This window comes from Artemia sp. Qi Xiang Cuo, chromosome 13, assembly GCF_049724085.1.
Source record: "Artemia sp. Qi Xiang Cuo chromosome 13, ASM4972408v1, whole genome shotgun sequence".
Classification (NCBI taxonomy): Eukaryota; Metazoa; Arthropoda; class Branchiopoda; order Anostraca; family Artemiidae; genus Artemia; species Artemia sp. Qi Xiang Cuo.
Window position 1 is genome coordinate 69,374,848 of NC_142806.1, and position 17,180 is coordinate 69,392,027.

At 35.9% G+C, this 17,180-nt stretch overlaps 1 protein-coding gene across 3 annotated transcripts in view; it reads left to right on the plus strand.

Moving 5' to 3' along the window:
• Positions 1-11,136: 11,136 nt before the first annotated feature.
• phtf (putative homeodomain transcription factor) overlaps positions 11,137-17,180 on the plus strand; it is a 171,564-nt gene continuing 165,520 nt past the window's right edge. For all 3 annotated transcript variants that reach the window (XM_089098552.1, XM_089098549.1, XM_089098550.1), the window contains exon 1: positions 11,137-11,197. In XM_089098552.1, coding sequence (XP_088954678.1) covers positions 11,166-11,197 — 32 coding nt within the window. In that variant the 5' untranslated portion in view covers positions 11,137-11,165. The remainder of the gene's footprint in view (positions 11,198-17,180) is intronic.

Below are 17,180 nucleotides of genomic sequence, written 5' to 3' on the forward strand. Positions count from 1 at the left end.
ATGAACCCAATGAGCCCATGTATCATCCCTCACCTCCCTAAGAAAATATTAAAGTTTTCATAAGTCGCCAATATTGTTTAATATTTCCACCAGTTAATTTTGAAAAAGAAGGGCATAAGAATGTGCCCAATGAGCCCTTGGATCATCCCCCATCCCCCTAAAGAATATTAAAGTTTTCTTAAGTCACCTACATTGTTTAATATAAGAATGGCTTAGGAATGTATCCAATGAACCCTTGGATCATCCTCTACCTCCCTAACAAAAATATTAAAGCTTTCATATGTCGCCTACATTGTTTTATATTTCCACCAACTACTTTTGAAAAAGAAGGACATAAGAATGTATCCGATGAGCCTTTGGATCATCCCCCAAATCCTTAAAAAATATTATTTTTAATAAGTCGCCTATATTGTTTAATATTTCCACCATTTAATTTTGAAAAAGAAGGGCATAAGAATGTACCCAATGAGCCCTTGGATCATCCCCCACTTGCTTAAAAAATATATATATTAGAGTTTTTATTAGTCGCCTACATTGTTTAATATTTCCACCAGCTAATTTTGAAAAATAAGGGGACATGAATGTATCCAATGAGCCGTCGGATCATCCCAACCTCCCTAAAAAGAATATTGAAGTTTTCAAAAGTAGCCTAAATTGTTTAATATTTTCACCAGCTAATTTTGAAAAAGAAGGGCATATAACCAACTTGGCTTCATAATGTACACGCACGAGTAACATGTCAGATTCCTTACAGTCTCATATTTTATTGACCCGATGGGACGTTTGTGTTTCGGTGATCGAGAATTTATTTTCTGCACAGTCAAATTAGCAGATCGATAAAAAATTTTAAAATAGTTGTTTTCGATATGCATGAATTCTGAAAATGGTGATAATTTTCTTTTTAATATTGATATTTATAGCTGGATGTCTGCAAGAACAGTTGAAGTGGAAGTTTGTAAGGTTAGTAAACTTTAGAAGTCGTAATCAGGAATTATTTAGGTCATGGGAACTTTTAAAAAGATAATGTTAAGCAAGAAAGTGTCAGAATTGAACGTTCAATCCGTTCGCTTGTCTAATTCCCGAAAAATGAGGTATGATATGAGGTTCTGATAACTTTTTTGTTACAGATTTATAACTCTTAATGGAGCCTCTATATTTAAAACTGGAACTTGTGCATTATAGCGGCCACAACCAAGAAATTTTAACTTTTTTCTTAGTTTTCTTTTAATATTGATTTTATTGCAGGATGTATGCATGAACTTTTGAAGTGGAAGTGTCTAAGGTTATTAATTCTTAGAAGTCATAATCAGGAACCATTTAGGTCATGGGGAACTTTTAAAAAGATAATGTTAAGCAAGAAAGTGTCAGAATTAAATGTTCAATCCGTTCGCTCGTCTAACTAACGAAATATGAGGTCTGAAATACGTTCTGATAACTCTTTTCTTACACATTTATAACTCTTAATGGAGCACCTATGTTGAAAATTGGAACTTGGGTATTATACAGAACACAGCCATGAAGTAATGCTAAGTCAACTCACATGTCTCAATTTGTTTCACCCAAATAATCCTCTAAAATGTCTCAAACTGTTTCACCCAAATAATCCTCTAAAATGTATCAATCTGTTTCGCCCAAATAATCCCCTAAAATATCGAAAAATCTCTGACGGTCCCTTTGTTCTGGCAACTGTGCACTGATACATTTAAATTCCCAAGAATCTGGCTTATTAATATATTCAATCTTTATTAATCTCTTTGTATCTTTGAAAAATATCTAATATGTCCTACTTGCATTATAGGGGCTTCGAAAAAATAATTCTGGAATTTATCTCTCAGACTAAAGGAAATGAAACCTTATTAAAATAGAAATTCTATTTTAATAAATTCCTAGAAGTCTGGTCCGATGTCATTCCCAGCAGTATTTTTAGCTCTCTGATTGGCTCTGATGTCACTCCCGGTAGGAGTCGCACAACTTCTCCTAATGACCCCTTCCATATGAAGTGCCTCTGGAAGGAAAAAAAATAAATAATAATACAACATTGGAGCCATATGGTCTTTACTATAGGCAACGCTATAGCGTTGCCTCTGAAAAAGATTACTCCTAAAGAGACATAGTACCAGACAGAATAAATTGTGAGTGATAATAGGACTCGTTAAGTGTACAGTCGTAATTTCTGTTTGAAGACTTTGTGCACTGTGGAACGAGCTAGTTACGACTGTTTGCCTAGTGGCAGTGCAGATGGACATCCTAGAAGGACGAGTAAAGGCTTGTAAGACACAATCAAGGTATTCTTCAGATGTTCTTGGTCACCCCTACCTAACATTATCACATACTTTTCCTGTCTCCATAAATTTCTTCATTACAACCGGACATTAAGCACGAATCAAAGGACGCAATGTTGGATCTTTTCTATACTTAGTTGGTTAAGTCGGACCCTCCAACTTTATCTCAACAAACCTGGATAAACATTTTGCATTTTTTTTTCTTAGGAGTAGCTACCTTATAGGGGTTAATTGAAAAATTCTCTTCTGTCAGCGGAATATTCAAACGAATGTTTTAGCATTTAAAAAAATAAACTTCAATAAACAGTATTAAACAAAAGCAAATCTGGTTAAAATATCTTATTAGCTATCTTTATTCGAAATGCTTGTAAGTAAAAAAAGATTTTATAGAGACTCTGCAATTTTCTTTTTATCGTTAAAATATGTTTATTAATAACTGTTTAAGGTCAAAGGGAAGGTAAGTTTTTTTTTAGACAGTGGTGCCCATAAGCTGAATTTTAGGGAGGGGGCTTACCTTTTTTTTTTTTTTTTTTTTTTTAATATCAACATTTTATTTTATTTGAATAAATCAACATAACAAAAAAACATATACCCCCAACAGAGAGCAAAGCTCGTAAAATTGGGTATTAATAATAATAATAAAAAAAAAAAAAAAAAAAAAAAAAAAAAAAAAAAAACATTTCCTCATCATAACAAAAGAGAGAAAGAAAAAAAAACCTGGTTAAAGAAAAAAACAAAAAAAATAACAAACATAAAGAAAACAAACGCTGGACAAGTGGGGCATGGTAGGCTATCCCAACATGGGTAACAAATATAAACAAAAAAAATAATAATAATAATAAAAAAAATTTCTATTCCACCATCACAGGTCAATACATAATTTTAATATTTTCTTCCTTAGAACTGATATTTGCCGAAATGACTCAATTTGAATTCTATCTTTCAGCCTATATTTATTTGAAATAAATGGTATTTGGTATCTAATTGAAAATCTAGATCTTTCACAATTAACAAAGGGAATTCGATATGTTCCAGAACACCTAAGAGCCGAAGGAGGGGGCAGAATCAACAGAGATTTTTCATAAAAATAACTACTAGGATCTTGTATTTTAAAATGCCATATTGATATATTAAGTTCTCTTATATGTTTCAGATCTAATAAATTCAAGAAAAGAAATAATGTTTCAGTTTCCGAAGCATCTCTAAGTTTTGATGGACGATGTAAAAAATTTCCAAGTATTCTCACTGCTTTATTTTGAAGGATCTGTAGGGGTTTTATATGCGTCCAAAAAGTATTTAAATAAATAATTGTGCAATAATTTAAATAAGGAGCAATCAAAGAATGATAAATTATTTTTAAAATTGAAAATGGAAAAACCTTGCCTAATCGGCACTTCCAATGCTCGATATCAGCCCCGGCGCCGTGCCGGCGCATGCATCGACCGCCGCCAACGAGAGACCCTGTCAACTGCCACCAAAGTGTTGTAACCCCGCCACTGCCAAGCTGGTGGCGGCGTTCTGCTGACTTTGAATTAATTTGAGCCAATTCTTTATTGCGTCAACCTCAATTTTGGAGCTTTTCTTTTCTCGTGTGGTTAAGAATTTCAATTTTTCTACTTAGTAATCAAGTGTGGTTTTCAGAATTATACAAGTGCGCACACAAATAATTTTCATGAATTTGCCACCAAAGTGTCAATTGCCACCAAAGTGTCGTAACGCCGCCACCTTTTGGGCTGGTGGCAGCGTTCCGCTGACTTTGAATTAATTTGAGCCAATTCGTTATTGCGTTAGCCTCAATGTTGGAGCTTTTCTTTTCTCATGTGGTTAAGGACTTCGTGTTTCCTCTTAGAAATCAAGTGCGGTTTTCAAAATTAAACAAGCAAGTGTGCATACATATAATTTGCATGAATTCCATGTGCTTACAGGGTTATTTTTATTCAGCACTAGTTCTTGTAGCACATCCATTTATTATGATTGTAGCTAATCCATTGATGTAGCTAATCCACTAATCCATTGATTAGACAATTGTCTTTTGAACTGACACCAGATTAAATTCCATGTTGGAACTTAGGATTTAAGGACGTCTCTATTTCAAGACACCTTCTCATAGCAAAGAATGAATATTTCTTGAGTCCTTGCCTTAGGCAGGAGTTTATAAATACTGAGGTTTGCATTCTGTGATACAGATGCGTTACTTAAAACGCTTCTGAAAATTATCAAGTTCCTAACTATTTAAATTCTGAATTTAACATCGAGGACAATTAATGTGTTTCATTATTTATCATAAAGTCACTGGAGGTTTAATTACTAGGAGCAGATTAGAAGGTGCCTAATTATTGAACGAGGATCTATTTAAGACATTGACAGAAATGAAATGACCTAATTGCAAAAGAAAAGAAATGACCTAATTGCAATTGCAAATTTTAGCTTACCTCTAATTTGGAAAATAGGCGATTGCCCAATCTTGAACAAAGAATCTTAAAATTGAAATATCTGAATCATGGGCAGGTTCAATCACAGATATGTGTCGTAAAATAAAAGAGTAACCACATTTAAATAGACTTGGCTACAAGATTGTAGTCAGCCAATCCCAACTATCTGCAACAGGTCCAAGATTAAGAACCTGCTGTCCTTGTTTAGGAAGATACATTTTAGTCCAAACATTTGTCCAAGATCACACACTGCCCAAGTGCTAGGGTTTCTATTCTATATCCTTTCTCATGCAGTAGATAGGATCTATCTGTTCCAGGCACTTTCACACATTACCTCTCCCACCATTCATTGTCGTCACACTAACCTCTGCAGTAGGATCTACCTTCTCCCTAATGGCCCTCATAGATGAACTTTACAAAGTTGCCAACTGAACCCAAATAAAAAAAAAGTTGACATTCCTTTTCTATATCTTTCCCAAGAGGACTGTCTGAGCTGCCATCAACAGTCACTGTCTGAACCTTTCCAGTTTCATTTTCACTCTCAGTGTTGTTTTCTCATCAAATCTCTTCATAGCCTGCTTCTTTGTTTTTCTTGCTTTTGTTGCTTCCATTTCTTCTTTTCCACCTCTTCTTCGCCTTTGTTGTAGCAAAGGCAGCTTCAATCTTTGCTTTCATTGATGTATCAGTGAGCACTTTTGTTCTGCCCTCCCTTCTTCCTTGAAGCATTTTGTTTTCTTGGGGGTGCTGAGATGTGGTTGTACTTGTTCAGGTGTGACTATCCTATTTCACAGTGGCTGCAAAATCACAGGGCTTACTGAAAGCATTGGGTGAGAGGATGGCAGTGCAGGTAGGGATGGGGCTGGGGTTAGAACCTCTAATGAGCTTGGCAATTTTCCACCAGCTTCATGGGCTAAAAAACAGTTGGTTGCTCTGTATTTAAGAGCACAGTTCTCCACTATCAAAACCATTTAAATTGAAAGGGGATTACCTTCCAAATCTCTTCAGCATGTTTGATAGTATGAAAACTAAGGGGAAAGATTTTCCAACCAACCCAGCTGTGATGTAGCTGGTGACAGTTCTTCTCGATGGTGACGGTTGCTCGATGAAAAAAATACTACTAATTTTGATAATTAACTTTGTTAGCAATACATAGCTGTTAGATATTTCAGCTATTATGCAAGGGTTCTGAAATGCCAGAGCCATTTCATTTCTACAAGATTTCTACTTCTTTTGATGAACAACGAAGAAGACCATCGACTCACAAAGTTTCTAACTCGTGAATAGGCCAAAATCTGATGTAAATTAAAGCTAAGATTTGAGAAAGAATGATTAAAATCAAAATTTTTGTGGTAAAAAATGATCGCGCCAGTGGCGTGCCGCTACTGCTATTTTTTCCCCCCATCGCCGTGGACCTTCCCTTATTGGCACGGCATCAGGTCTAGTTGTATAATAGAAATCGGAAAAAAAATATAAGGCAACGTCATTTGGCCAGGGGGGGGGCTTTTGTGCCCCGCTGACCCCCCCCCCCTCTTATGGGTGCCCATGCTGTTAGATAAAAAAAATACAGAAAGACTTCAGTTTTAGTTCTTGAGGAAAGACTAGCAGGTTATTCTTCAATTCCTAAGTGCAATCAAGTTAACGGCGAGAACATTTAAAATGTTTATTCTAACTGGAATACATTCTAGGAAAATTTGCAGAGCAGTTTTGTATTCCATTTGAAAAAAAAACTCCATTATCGATTCGACGATGTTCTTAATGATAAGATGTTCTGTATTTATACGAAATATTCTTGGTAATTATTTGGTTGGAGTTTTGGTGTAAAATGCATAACATCATTACAATAAATTTATCATATCATCAATTATTTCAATCCTAACTCTTAAGAGTCGTGAAAAAACTTAATCTGATTTGGAATGATGCCTTTTCGTCTTCTTCTTCTTGTAGTTATTACAGTAATCGGGATCAGTCTTCGATTTGTACACTAGAATTTGCACAACGAAAGAGGAAAAAAGGTTCTGAAAGTTTTAGCCTTTTAATTTCCCAAGCTAAAAAAAAAAACTATGATCTGTGCCAGAACCCCTGTAGTACCCAGGCATAACCTGTAGTACCCTTACATCATTACGCAAAAACAACGAGGGGAAGAATCCTAATGAAAATATTCATATGATCAGTTAAGTGCGTAATTTCTCTCCAGCTTATTTTTTGGGCTGTTCATGTAACTAGACTAATCATAGGCAAGGCAATAGCGGGGTAAAAGTAAAGAGCGATGCGGGTACAACTTACCTTAGACCTTAGATCCGCCTGTGTCTCCAGAGGCACCCAGGGCATCAAGAAGGAGCCGCCAATCTTCCCGCCGGTTTGTTGCTGCAAGTATGTCCTCCCACTGAGGTTGGATTGATGTGTGCAGGTTACGGAGATCTGTCTGGTACGTTCGACGCAGGGTGTTTCTGGGTCTGCCCCTGCGGCGTGGACCCGATGGCTGCCAATGGAGGGCTGCATTAGGTAGTCGGAGATTGTCCATACGTAGTAAATGGCCAAGGTATCTCCATCGGCGGAGTCTTATGATATGTGTCACAAGAGGTGGTCAGTCTCGTCACGGATGGATTGGTTTGTTATTCTCTGCTGCCAACGGATGTTGAGAATTCTTCCGAGACATGTGTTTTCGAAAGCAAGTATTCTTCGCTCTTGTTCCTGGTTCAGGTGCCAGGTTTTGGCAGCGTAAAGCAGCACTGGCATAACATTGCTATTGAAGAGTCATAACTTAAGCCGTATAGAGAAGCTTTGGGACCGCCATACTTTCCGTAATCTATTGAAGGCCCCATTGGTTTCACCGATTCTTGTAAGCACTTCTTTTGGGGTCGATCCCGTACTTTCTATTATTCTTCCCAAGTATTTGAAATGGACGACTTGCTCTATGTAATGGTCTCCGCAAGTGATGCTCAGGGGTGAATCTGTGGTAGCCATGCATTTTTTTTTCTCATTATATATTTTCAGGCCGACATGGCCACCTGTCTCCCTCACTTTGTCAAGGAGTTCTTGGAGTCTGTGCTTGCATGATTCTAGGACGATGATGTCGTCAGCAAAGTCTACATTACTGAGGCGTGTTTCTGGATTCAGCTGGATTCCGTCTGTGCTTGTACTTCGTAGTATGTAATCAATGACAATTACGAAAAGTAGCGGTGACAAGACGCAACCTTGCTACAACTTATTGTTTTCTTTTTTTTCAAACCAGTGTGCGTCATATAGAAGGAGGTGTTATAGAAACTTCAAAAGGGGCTCACTTGATTGGAAATTGAAATTTCTAGTGCCCTTTTTGAAAGTCGAAAGTGATTGGAAAACAACCAGCCCTCCACGCCCATCATTTCCGCAAATAAATCAAATCAAAATATTTAGACGACTATTTTGTTCAGCTTAGTTGTAAGATACAGTAAATATGTCTTTGAGGATGACACCCCCCCCCCCACACCGCTCAGGGTAAGGGTTTTAAGTCATGTACTGGGGTAATATAAGGTTTTAATGGAAAGCGTGGTCGTATAAACTTCGGAGTAGGCTCATTGAATTGCGAGTCAGAAGTTCTAGCGTCCTTTTTAAGAGTCAAAGTGATAGGAGGGCAAATATCCCCCTCCCTCGCGTCCTATTTTTTCCAAATACATCTGATAGAAATTTTCAGATACCAATTGTTCAAAAAATAGTCCAGAGATCACATAACAAGGCCTCCGGGGTTGACACAACCCCCGAGTCTAGAGGCAAGGGTTGTAACTTTCCTGAAAGAAAGCGTAGATTGTCGATTTAATATATATACTAATATTTATTAATTAAAGTTTTATTATTTTTATTTCTAAAGTCAAAAAAGTGAAAACATTTAAAATATCTAAACTTTTAAGTAAAGTGTAAATTAAGTTCTGGTCTTGAGAAGGAATGGGGGCTGTCAGACTTACTAGTGTTAATTTTTACTCATTTTGATTTGACTTAGTTATTTATTGTAATTTCTGTTCGTTTATGGTTTCATTTATTTGTTGGTTGTGATTTGAGGTAGTTTTACTTTTGAAAGATGAGTTGAATTTATTTCTGCTCATTTTGGTTTAATGGAGCTCTTTACTTTTCTTTGAAAAACCCGTTTTGTTGAAAAAAATTTAAATTAATTACCCAAAAGAAAGTCTTTTGCAAAGTGCATGATTCTCAAGACGCTGCAGCGAGAAGGAGGTTTAGTATTATGACCATCACGACTGTTAGAATAAATCTGATTGCATTTTTGAATATAGTAGATAAAGTCGCGTTGTAAATTCAAAAAAAATTATATAATATAATTGAACAAAATTATAATAAAAATATAAAATCAATAGATTTTGCAAGACAACCAAGAGTACCAATAGTACAAAGGATGAAAATGAAATCTGATTAATTGAATTATTTAAATGAAACCTTTAAAACCATAAAAATCTAAGCAAATTAAGAAAAATAGGGAATTTATTTTTAATTTGAAAGACCTCTATATAAATTGCTCACTTTTTGGTAGAAGTAAGAGTCAAATTAGAAAAAGCAAAATTGGTGAAAAATTATCAAAAATCATCTAAAAATATGTGATATCAATCAGTCGAGAAACGTGTAGCTTCCCTTTTAAAATGGAGTTGTCTTTGAGAAAGAGTGGATTGTTAATGTTTGAATTATTACGGTTAAAAAGCATTCTGAACTCTAACTAGTTAACTTCACTTTTTAATTTCCACGGTTTAAAGTGGCAACACTGACGGACATTTGGGAAAACTTCGGACGAATTTATTTTACATAAACATTATGGACTTGTTAGCACTGAAGATGTTTTAAAGTCGGTGTTAAAGTTTTATTCAGTCGCACATTTTAGTATTTCCAAAATGAAGTTCAGCCAAAAAGAAAAAGGAGGATTTCTGATAAAAACTATTATGACCAAAAACCAACTGACTTGAAATGTCACATAAGGCAGCCACTCAGGTTGAGTCTGATATTTTTTTTCATCAGCTAACTATTTCGCACAGGAGAATTTAAACCCAATAAGTCTTTAAAAAGGTGGGACTCTTCGCCTTTCCAGATATACAAAATTGTGTAATTGACTTCTAATAACACGTCAGAGATGTAAAACGGTAAAATTAAAGTACATTTTCCCCCATGTGCCTATATCGAGGTGACCCGTCTTTATCTCCTTGTGTCAGCTGGGTTTTACATTTTTTTTAATAATGCTTTTTGGACATAGAATTACGCTCTTATGCCAGTATAATAGGAAAATTCTGACAGATTATAATATTCTCAAATTTATTGACGTGGACAATGAAACGGCAAAGCCGAATTATGATTAAAAGTCAGAAACGAGGGTGATGTTTTTTATTATACCAGCCTGACTTCTCTGGAGGATGGAAGGAGGCTCATAAGTTCTTATCATCAGGATTTCTAATAGAGGAAGACGTTGTATATCAACCAAACTTTGTGGAAAGTATAAACATATAACCTAGTTGCTTGGGGATCTGTAGCTGGTTTGAAGCATGGTCAGATCCAGGATTTTTTAAGGAGGGGGGGGAATAGGTTGATCCAATAAACTTGCGTTAAGAGCTCGCACTCGCCCCCTGGATCCACCACTGATTTGACGTACATGTTGAGAAAGTAAAGGAGGCCAGATCTCTGCAATTTGTGTTCAGAGTCTCTGCAAAAGGGTTGTCGACATCTAAACCCCTTTCGCAAAATACTTGGATATAAAAATACTTTCTTCAATGTTGTTGTTGTCGTTGATTTCAACGTTATTGTGGCATGATTCAACTCTGTCACGTACGCATTTATGTTTTTCACAGACATCGAGTAGTTATCTCAGAATAGAGAACTGAAAAAAATTTCGTCATTTGGCTAAGCAACTATTACAAGGGGTTTCACAGACGATGTCTACTTTCGTTTGTGTGAATCAATTTACAGGATTAAATTATATAACCTTGGTGGCAAACCATTTTCTCCACTAGTTTGGCCACTTATGTCAGACCGCCACAATTATTCCAAAAACAATTATAGTCAAAAGAAAAACATTAAAACTTACATTGGTTTTACACATGATACACATTACGACCCAAGCCATACACAAAAGGAGAGGGGTTAGGGGGGTTTGAACCCCCCCCCCCCCCCCGAAATGTTTGTCTGACTCGTGAAAACGTAACAAAAATGGATATAAAAAAATTTTGTATGTGTTTTTTGAGTTTTTTTTTGTGTAAAACCCACTCAAAAAAAAAAATCCTGGATACGGCCTTGATTATGACTATACAATATATTACAAACATTGACATAGCATTTCAGATTTAATGGCAAGGTCTTCAGGGTTTTTTCTTTATGTGAAATTTTGGGGACGTACTGAGATGAAGAAGATTAACGACATCTATCTTCGTCTTTAGTTGGCTAGACTATAGCCAAAAATAGAAATAAGAAGAAATTGTTTTAGCCTAGTATGGGATTAAGATTAAATCATATTCTAACCTGGTACAATGGACTGTTTTTGTTATTTCTATTCTTGTAAAATTCTAATTTTGGCTATCTTAGAAAGGGGTTATCTTAGGTTACCATAGGAAAATAAAACTTTCAAGGATGGGTCTACAGGCTAAAGTGTGTCCTGGTAAGGTATTTTGAATTACCTACCTACACTCCTTCTCCCTCTGGAGGGTCTTGACCATTGATTACCTTTAAAAATATGCGTGTTATAAAAGTGAAACCTTGCAAAATGGATCTTCAGCATAGGCTAAATGATGTACCTTCATTGTCCTGGGAATACCTTCCCAGGACATACTTTAGCCTATAGGCCTAGACTCATCCCTTAAAGTTTTATTTTCCTAATTTAACCCCTTTTCAAGATAGCAAAAAGTAGCTAAATTATAATTTTACCATATTCTTTTTTCTATTTCAACAGTTTTTCAGAATGTTTCTGTGATCCTCTATACCCAGGAACTGCCTTTCCAAGATCTGCAGTCCTTGCTAAGTTGCCTAAGCCAAATTTTATTTCCTTTCATATGCTCCTCCTCAACCCTAAGCTGCATGAAGGTTCAATCAATTGTCATATTGAAGGATTTTCCTTGTGAAGGAAACATCATAGGCTAATACCAAAGTAGTATAGCCTAAACTGTTGTCCCAAATGGGACAAGATATAGCCTAGCCCTTAATAACACATATATCCATTGTTTTTTTTTTGCCAATACAGTCATCATATCTTTGTTAGGTAAAATTTTAGATGAGAGGCATATTTCTATCTTGTGAAGAAGCTAAGCTGAATAAAACTTTCAAAATGGATCTAGGTCCCTAGGCTAATGATTTCCTGGGATCATACTGTGGTAAATATTTGTTGTTCATATTGTTGACCTACAAATAAATTAAACATAATACTAGATAACATTTCTTATGCTCTTTCTGAATATAATAATTGCTTTATTTGCAAATTTAATTTTAAGTCATTTTAGGACCCTTGAAAAAAATAATTTCATTCTATTTCTTGAATATATAAAAAAAAAATTAGGAACAGTTTGCCATGTTTCCTTCTTGTTCTATTAAAACTGCAATTTCTCCTACATATAAAAATATCAATGCCAATAGAAGAAACTTGGTGGAAAAAAAAATAGAGAAATTATTTTGAATATTTTATCTAACTTAATTGTGATAAATCAATGCTGATAGACTATATAACTTTAAAAAAATGGATTTATAATCAAATATTAAGTTTAAAATCCATGGTTTAAGCCTTTTTTATACCCAAAAACTAGAAATTTTTTAGTCATTTTCAAGGGTTCAAAACAGTCTTAAATTTGAATTTGCAAGAGAAGTTATTATTATATTTGTAAAGAGTATAAAAAAGAAATTACCTTTAATTTATTCATAGGCAGTGGTGCCATTTCAGAAAACCTCAGGGGGTGGGGCAAAAATCAATTTTTGGCCCCTGTTCAGACTCAAATTGTAATTACGCTTTTGGTAGACTACTCTTCAAATTAGTCTTGAATACACATTAAAGCAATGTAATTTATTTAGATTTTGCCCTTTGCAACCTGGTTAGGGACCAAAAAATTGGTACAATATGGAACATTTACAACACAAATTAAAAACTGAAAGTTATGTGCAGTTACTTCACCAATGGGCATCTCCTTGGCTTCATTTTTGCAAAGTCTTCCACAAGCTTTTCAAAATTGAGCTCCTTCACTGCAGCCTTTTCAGAGGACATAAAGAGCAAACGTGAAAGTCACTCATTGTCCATTGTTGTCTGAAGATAAACCTTCACGAATGTCAACACAGAGAAAAATCATTCATTTGAGCATGTTATGAGAAGGAGTGTGAGGAATACCCTCACAACCTTAAGAACCACAGAATAAGCTTGTTTCAATCCTTCTTGGCTTTTGAAAACATATAAAGCATTTGCCAGTTCTGCAGATGCTGCAACACATATGCACAAGCTATAAAAGCTTGACTCTTCAGCTCAATAACATCAATGCCAGACTTGACAAAGTATGTCACAATCTCTAGAAGTAAATCTGTGTTCATGAAGTCTTTGGATTTGGGGTTAAAGCATTGTGTGGCTTCTAGTACTGGCATCTAGACAGAGAAATGCTCTTCAAACTCATTTACCACTCTGTCCAAAACCTTATAGAACTCTCTTTGCATTTTCTCTTGTGTTCTTGTGCCCTCAGATTCAGTGCTATGCTTTCCAAGTGTTGATGTCATAAAATAGTCTCTGAGTCTTTGGATATCTTCTGAACTTGTTTTGATTTGCTGGTATGGTTGGAGCAAGAGTGCTTGTTTCCAACAGATCAGCTCCAACATTAATAGCAATGTCTTCAGTTGGTTTTTTGTTGTGGTGATTAAAGCGCAGGCGTCTGAAATGATCAGATCTGGGGCCTGCAGTTGTTCAGAAAGAGGGTTGATCACTGCAAGAATGAATGACATGAAAACTGAATATGACGGGACATGACTCTAGTTGATTCTTAAGACCTGTAGCTACTGCTGCTTCCTCCCTGTCAGAAGATTCTTGAACAACTGACAGACCAGCGAGTATGCAATCATATCTTGCCAGAATTTTAGCCACTTATCCATACCAGTAAGACCAATGTGTCACAACTGTCCTTTCAAGCGTTAGCACAGACATGTTGGGAGTTGTCTGGGCCTCAACAAACAACTGTTATTGAGTGTTGCTGTTGGAGACAAAACCATAAACTGTTTGCAAAACTGAAAATACTGATCAAATTTTTTGTATATCCTGCATATAATTTCCAATAGCAAGGTTAAGTCTATAGGAATGACAGTGAGTGTACACCACATGCAGTGCTTTTTTCCAGATATGGGCCTGTACTGCTGAAACATGTCTGCTCATTAAACTTGCCCCATCATAGCACTGTCCAACCCATTTTGACCAGTCAAGGTCATACCATCTGTTCTCTAGTATTTCTTTTTACCATTCTTTGGAGAGGCATGAGGCAACAGACTTGGCTGTCTCTATCTGAATAGGTTTAAATTTGGTTCAGGAAATGGTGAATGCTTTGTGCTGGTCACTGCTTTCATGCTGCCTTACCAGCTCTGAAATGTCTCCACTTTCTCAATCCTACATTGATAAATGCTCTTTTGCAATATCATTTGCCTGGTCTTAGAAATGATCCACTGAAGTATCAGCAACAGAAGGAGAATACTGAGTTCTGTTCTTTTGAATATTTGAGCCATGGATATGCTAAGAAATAGGAGCTGTTGAATTTTCTTGTGCAATTCCTGATGGTAGTGAAAGGATAGTCAGTCAGAACTGGTTGACAGGGGTTATCATATGGTTTCATGTATAAATCTGTACTGTTTATGCTGGAAGCCGTTCTCTTCGTTGGTGGCTGCCACATATATGTCTCCCCTATGTCTCTCAAAAAGAAGACGCTACAGTATACAGTGCACTAAATACAAAATGAGAAATTACGCTCCAAGACCCTAGTCCAGATACCCCTTTTCCCAGTTGTTGCAAATTACTACAGGCTGACCAGGTACATACATTATTAAAGACTGTATAATGTGACAGGCTGAATCCAACAAAGCTTTGCCAAATGATATATTCTTCAAATGGGTAACTTTGCTGCAAATTTTTGAGTGTCTTCAATTTGCTGCTTTTTAAAGACATGGTTTTTGATTTTTCAGGAATAAATTGAAAGCAACAAAGAAAATTTGGAAAAGAAAGAATAAACAAGAGCTTCAGAGTTGAAAATTGGGCCCCTCAAAAACCAGGGGGGCATGGCCCCCTGCTCCCTCCCCCCAAATGGCGTGACAATTCATAAATCAATAGTATGAACGGCAAAATATTTACCAATACTTCTTCCCCTACAAAGGACACTGAACTTTGGGGACTTCTCATATATGCTCAAAATTTAGGTGAAATTATCAGAAACAGACCTACTGCTCAAATGCAACACAAGAAAAGTATCCAATTAATAAAGTTTTAAAAATTTTTCACTGTTTCTTAGATTTGGAATAAAAGCCTTGGTTTTTCCAAGATTTTCAAAAATTGAAGGAATTATATTTTTGGAAACTAGAGCCAAACAAAAAGAAACTAAAATCCATAATTAAGGTCAAAGATTTTTTGTCAAAATTTCAATTGGCCTCTGTGTGGACCTGTCTTTTATGGGTAAATATTGAGTGTGACATAAATGATCCATAAATAAGTGAACATACCACTTAATGCCTTTTTTTATGCTCTTTACAAATATGATAATCTTGTTTGGCACAATTTAATTTTAACCTGACTTAACATAATCTTACCCAAATACATAGGTTATCATTTAGCATTTGACATGTGAACATCTATTGATATTTAAGCTGGATTAAATTTGGAATAAATTACAGTGGATTGCAGTGACCGTCAGTTTTGCAATAAGTGAAATAATAATTTGATATTTACAGACTATTTTACCGTTGGATATGTTTACTCACTCATATAAGGTCCTCTATTATTCTACTATATTTTTAATTTGATTTGATAATCTGATTATAATTCAATTTTACTAATAAGCAAGCAGAAGAGGGGAGTTTCTTGTTGCAAGGGCCATTGTACCTGCTGGGAGTGTTAATCCCTTAAACTGCAGGGATCTGGTAGCAAGAAACTGCACTTCCTTTGCTTATTGGTATCTGGTTCTTATGATATGTACAGTGAATAATGACTAATGGACTTGTTTTTATGCTGGTTTTAATTTTTTTGCAATTTAACTGTGATAATGGAGTGAATGAAAACGAAATACTAAAGTTTGGAAAGGAGTTTTTTCTGGACTTGCCAAGTGTAATCAAAGCTAAAAAAAACTCCTCTATGATGTGGCCATACCTGGGACTGAGCTTCTAAGAAGACAGGGGCCAAAGGCTTTGGAAAGCCTTCTGAAGGATATGTTAAGCATATTTGTGAAATGTGACAATGAAGACATAGACCTACTGATGTTTGTAATTCGTTCTCCAAATGATGCACCTGTCATCCCTGCTTTGGTTTATTTGAGTTTGAATGCAAAATTGAATAAAATGGAACACTTCCTAAAGACTGTTTCAAGTAAGTTCAATTCATATGATAATCACTTTCCACCACTGCCTGTCCATGTGATGCTGTCAACTGACTCTCACACCACTGTTGTTGTCTCTAAAGTGCTATAAACACTAAATGGTCTGATAAAACACAAACAAGTGCTTGATAAAGTAAGCTGTCATGACGCAGTTACCAAGCTGAGTTTGCGAGGTGACAAATGGGTAATTAATGTTAAAAAATCTACTGCTGAAGAATTCAAAGACTCAATTTCAGTGATTTTAGCAGAATCTCCATCCAAGGTGATCACTAAGTGATTTTTTAGGATAGTCAGAGGAATATCAAAGGACTTAGACCTCTCATTCTTTCAAGGATATCCAGGTGTGGTGGAAGCTATGCAGCTCTGTGACACTTGCATGGTTAAGCTTAAGTTTTGTGACTCCATGTCAAAAGCTAAGGCTATGCAAAATGGTGTTAAACTTGGATATGAATACTTATCTGTGAAAGAATATCTGTTGGCACCTTGGTGCTGTTTCAAATGCTGTTTGCCAGACCATAGAGTAGCTGATTGTACAAGTTTGGTTGCAAAGTGTGCATGCTGGGCAGGCCCTCAGATTTCCACCAAGGATTCTCCCTGCCTGCTTGATGCAAGATGTGCCAATTGTGGTGAAAATCATGCCTCCTTTAGTCTTGGATGCAAAGTGCTGAGAGATATCATTGCCAAGAAGAAATGGTTGTGTCTGTTTTGATTGTTTTGCTTAATATAAATGGTACTTGTTTAAAGGACCATATGATTGATGAATTGTGTGACTGGTTTGACATAGTATGCCTTCAAGAACACCTCCTGACTTCTACTAGTATTACCGTGTTAAAAAGAAGTTGTAATCATTCCATTTTCACAACTTATGCTGAGGTCACTTTTGGTAGACCTTCTGGAGGTCTTGCGTGTATTGTTAAGAATAA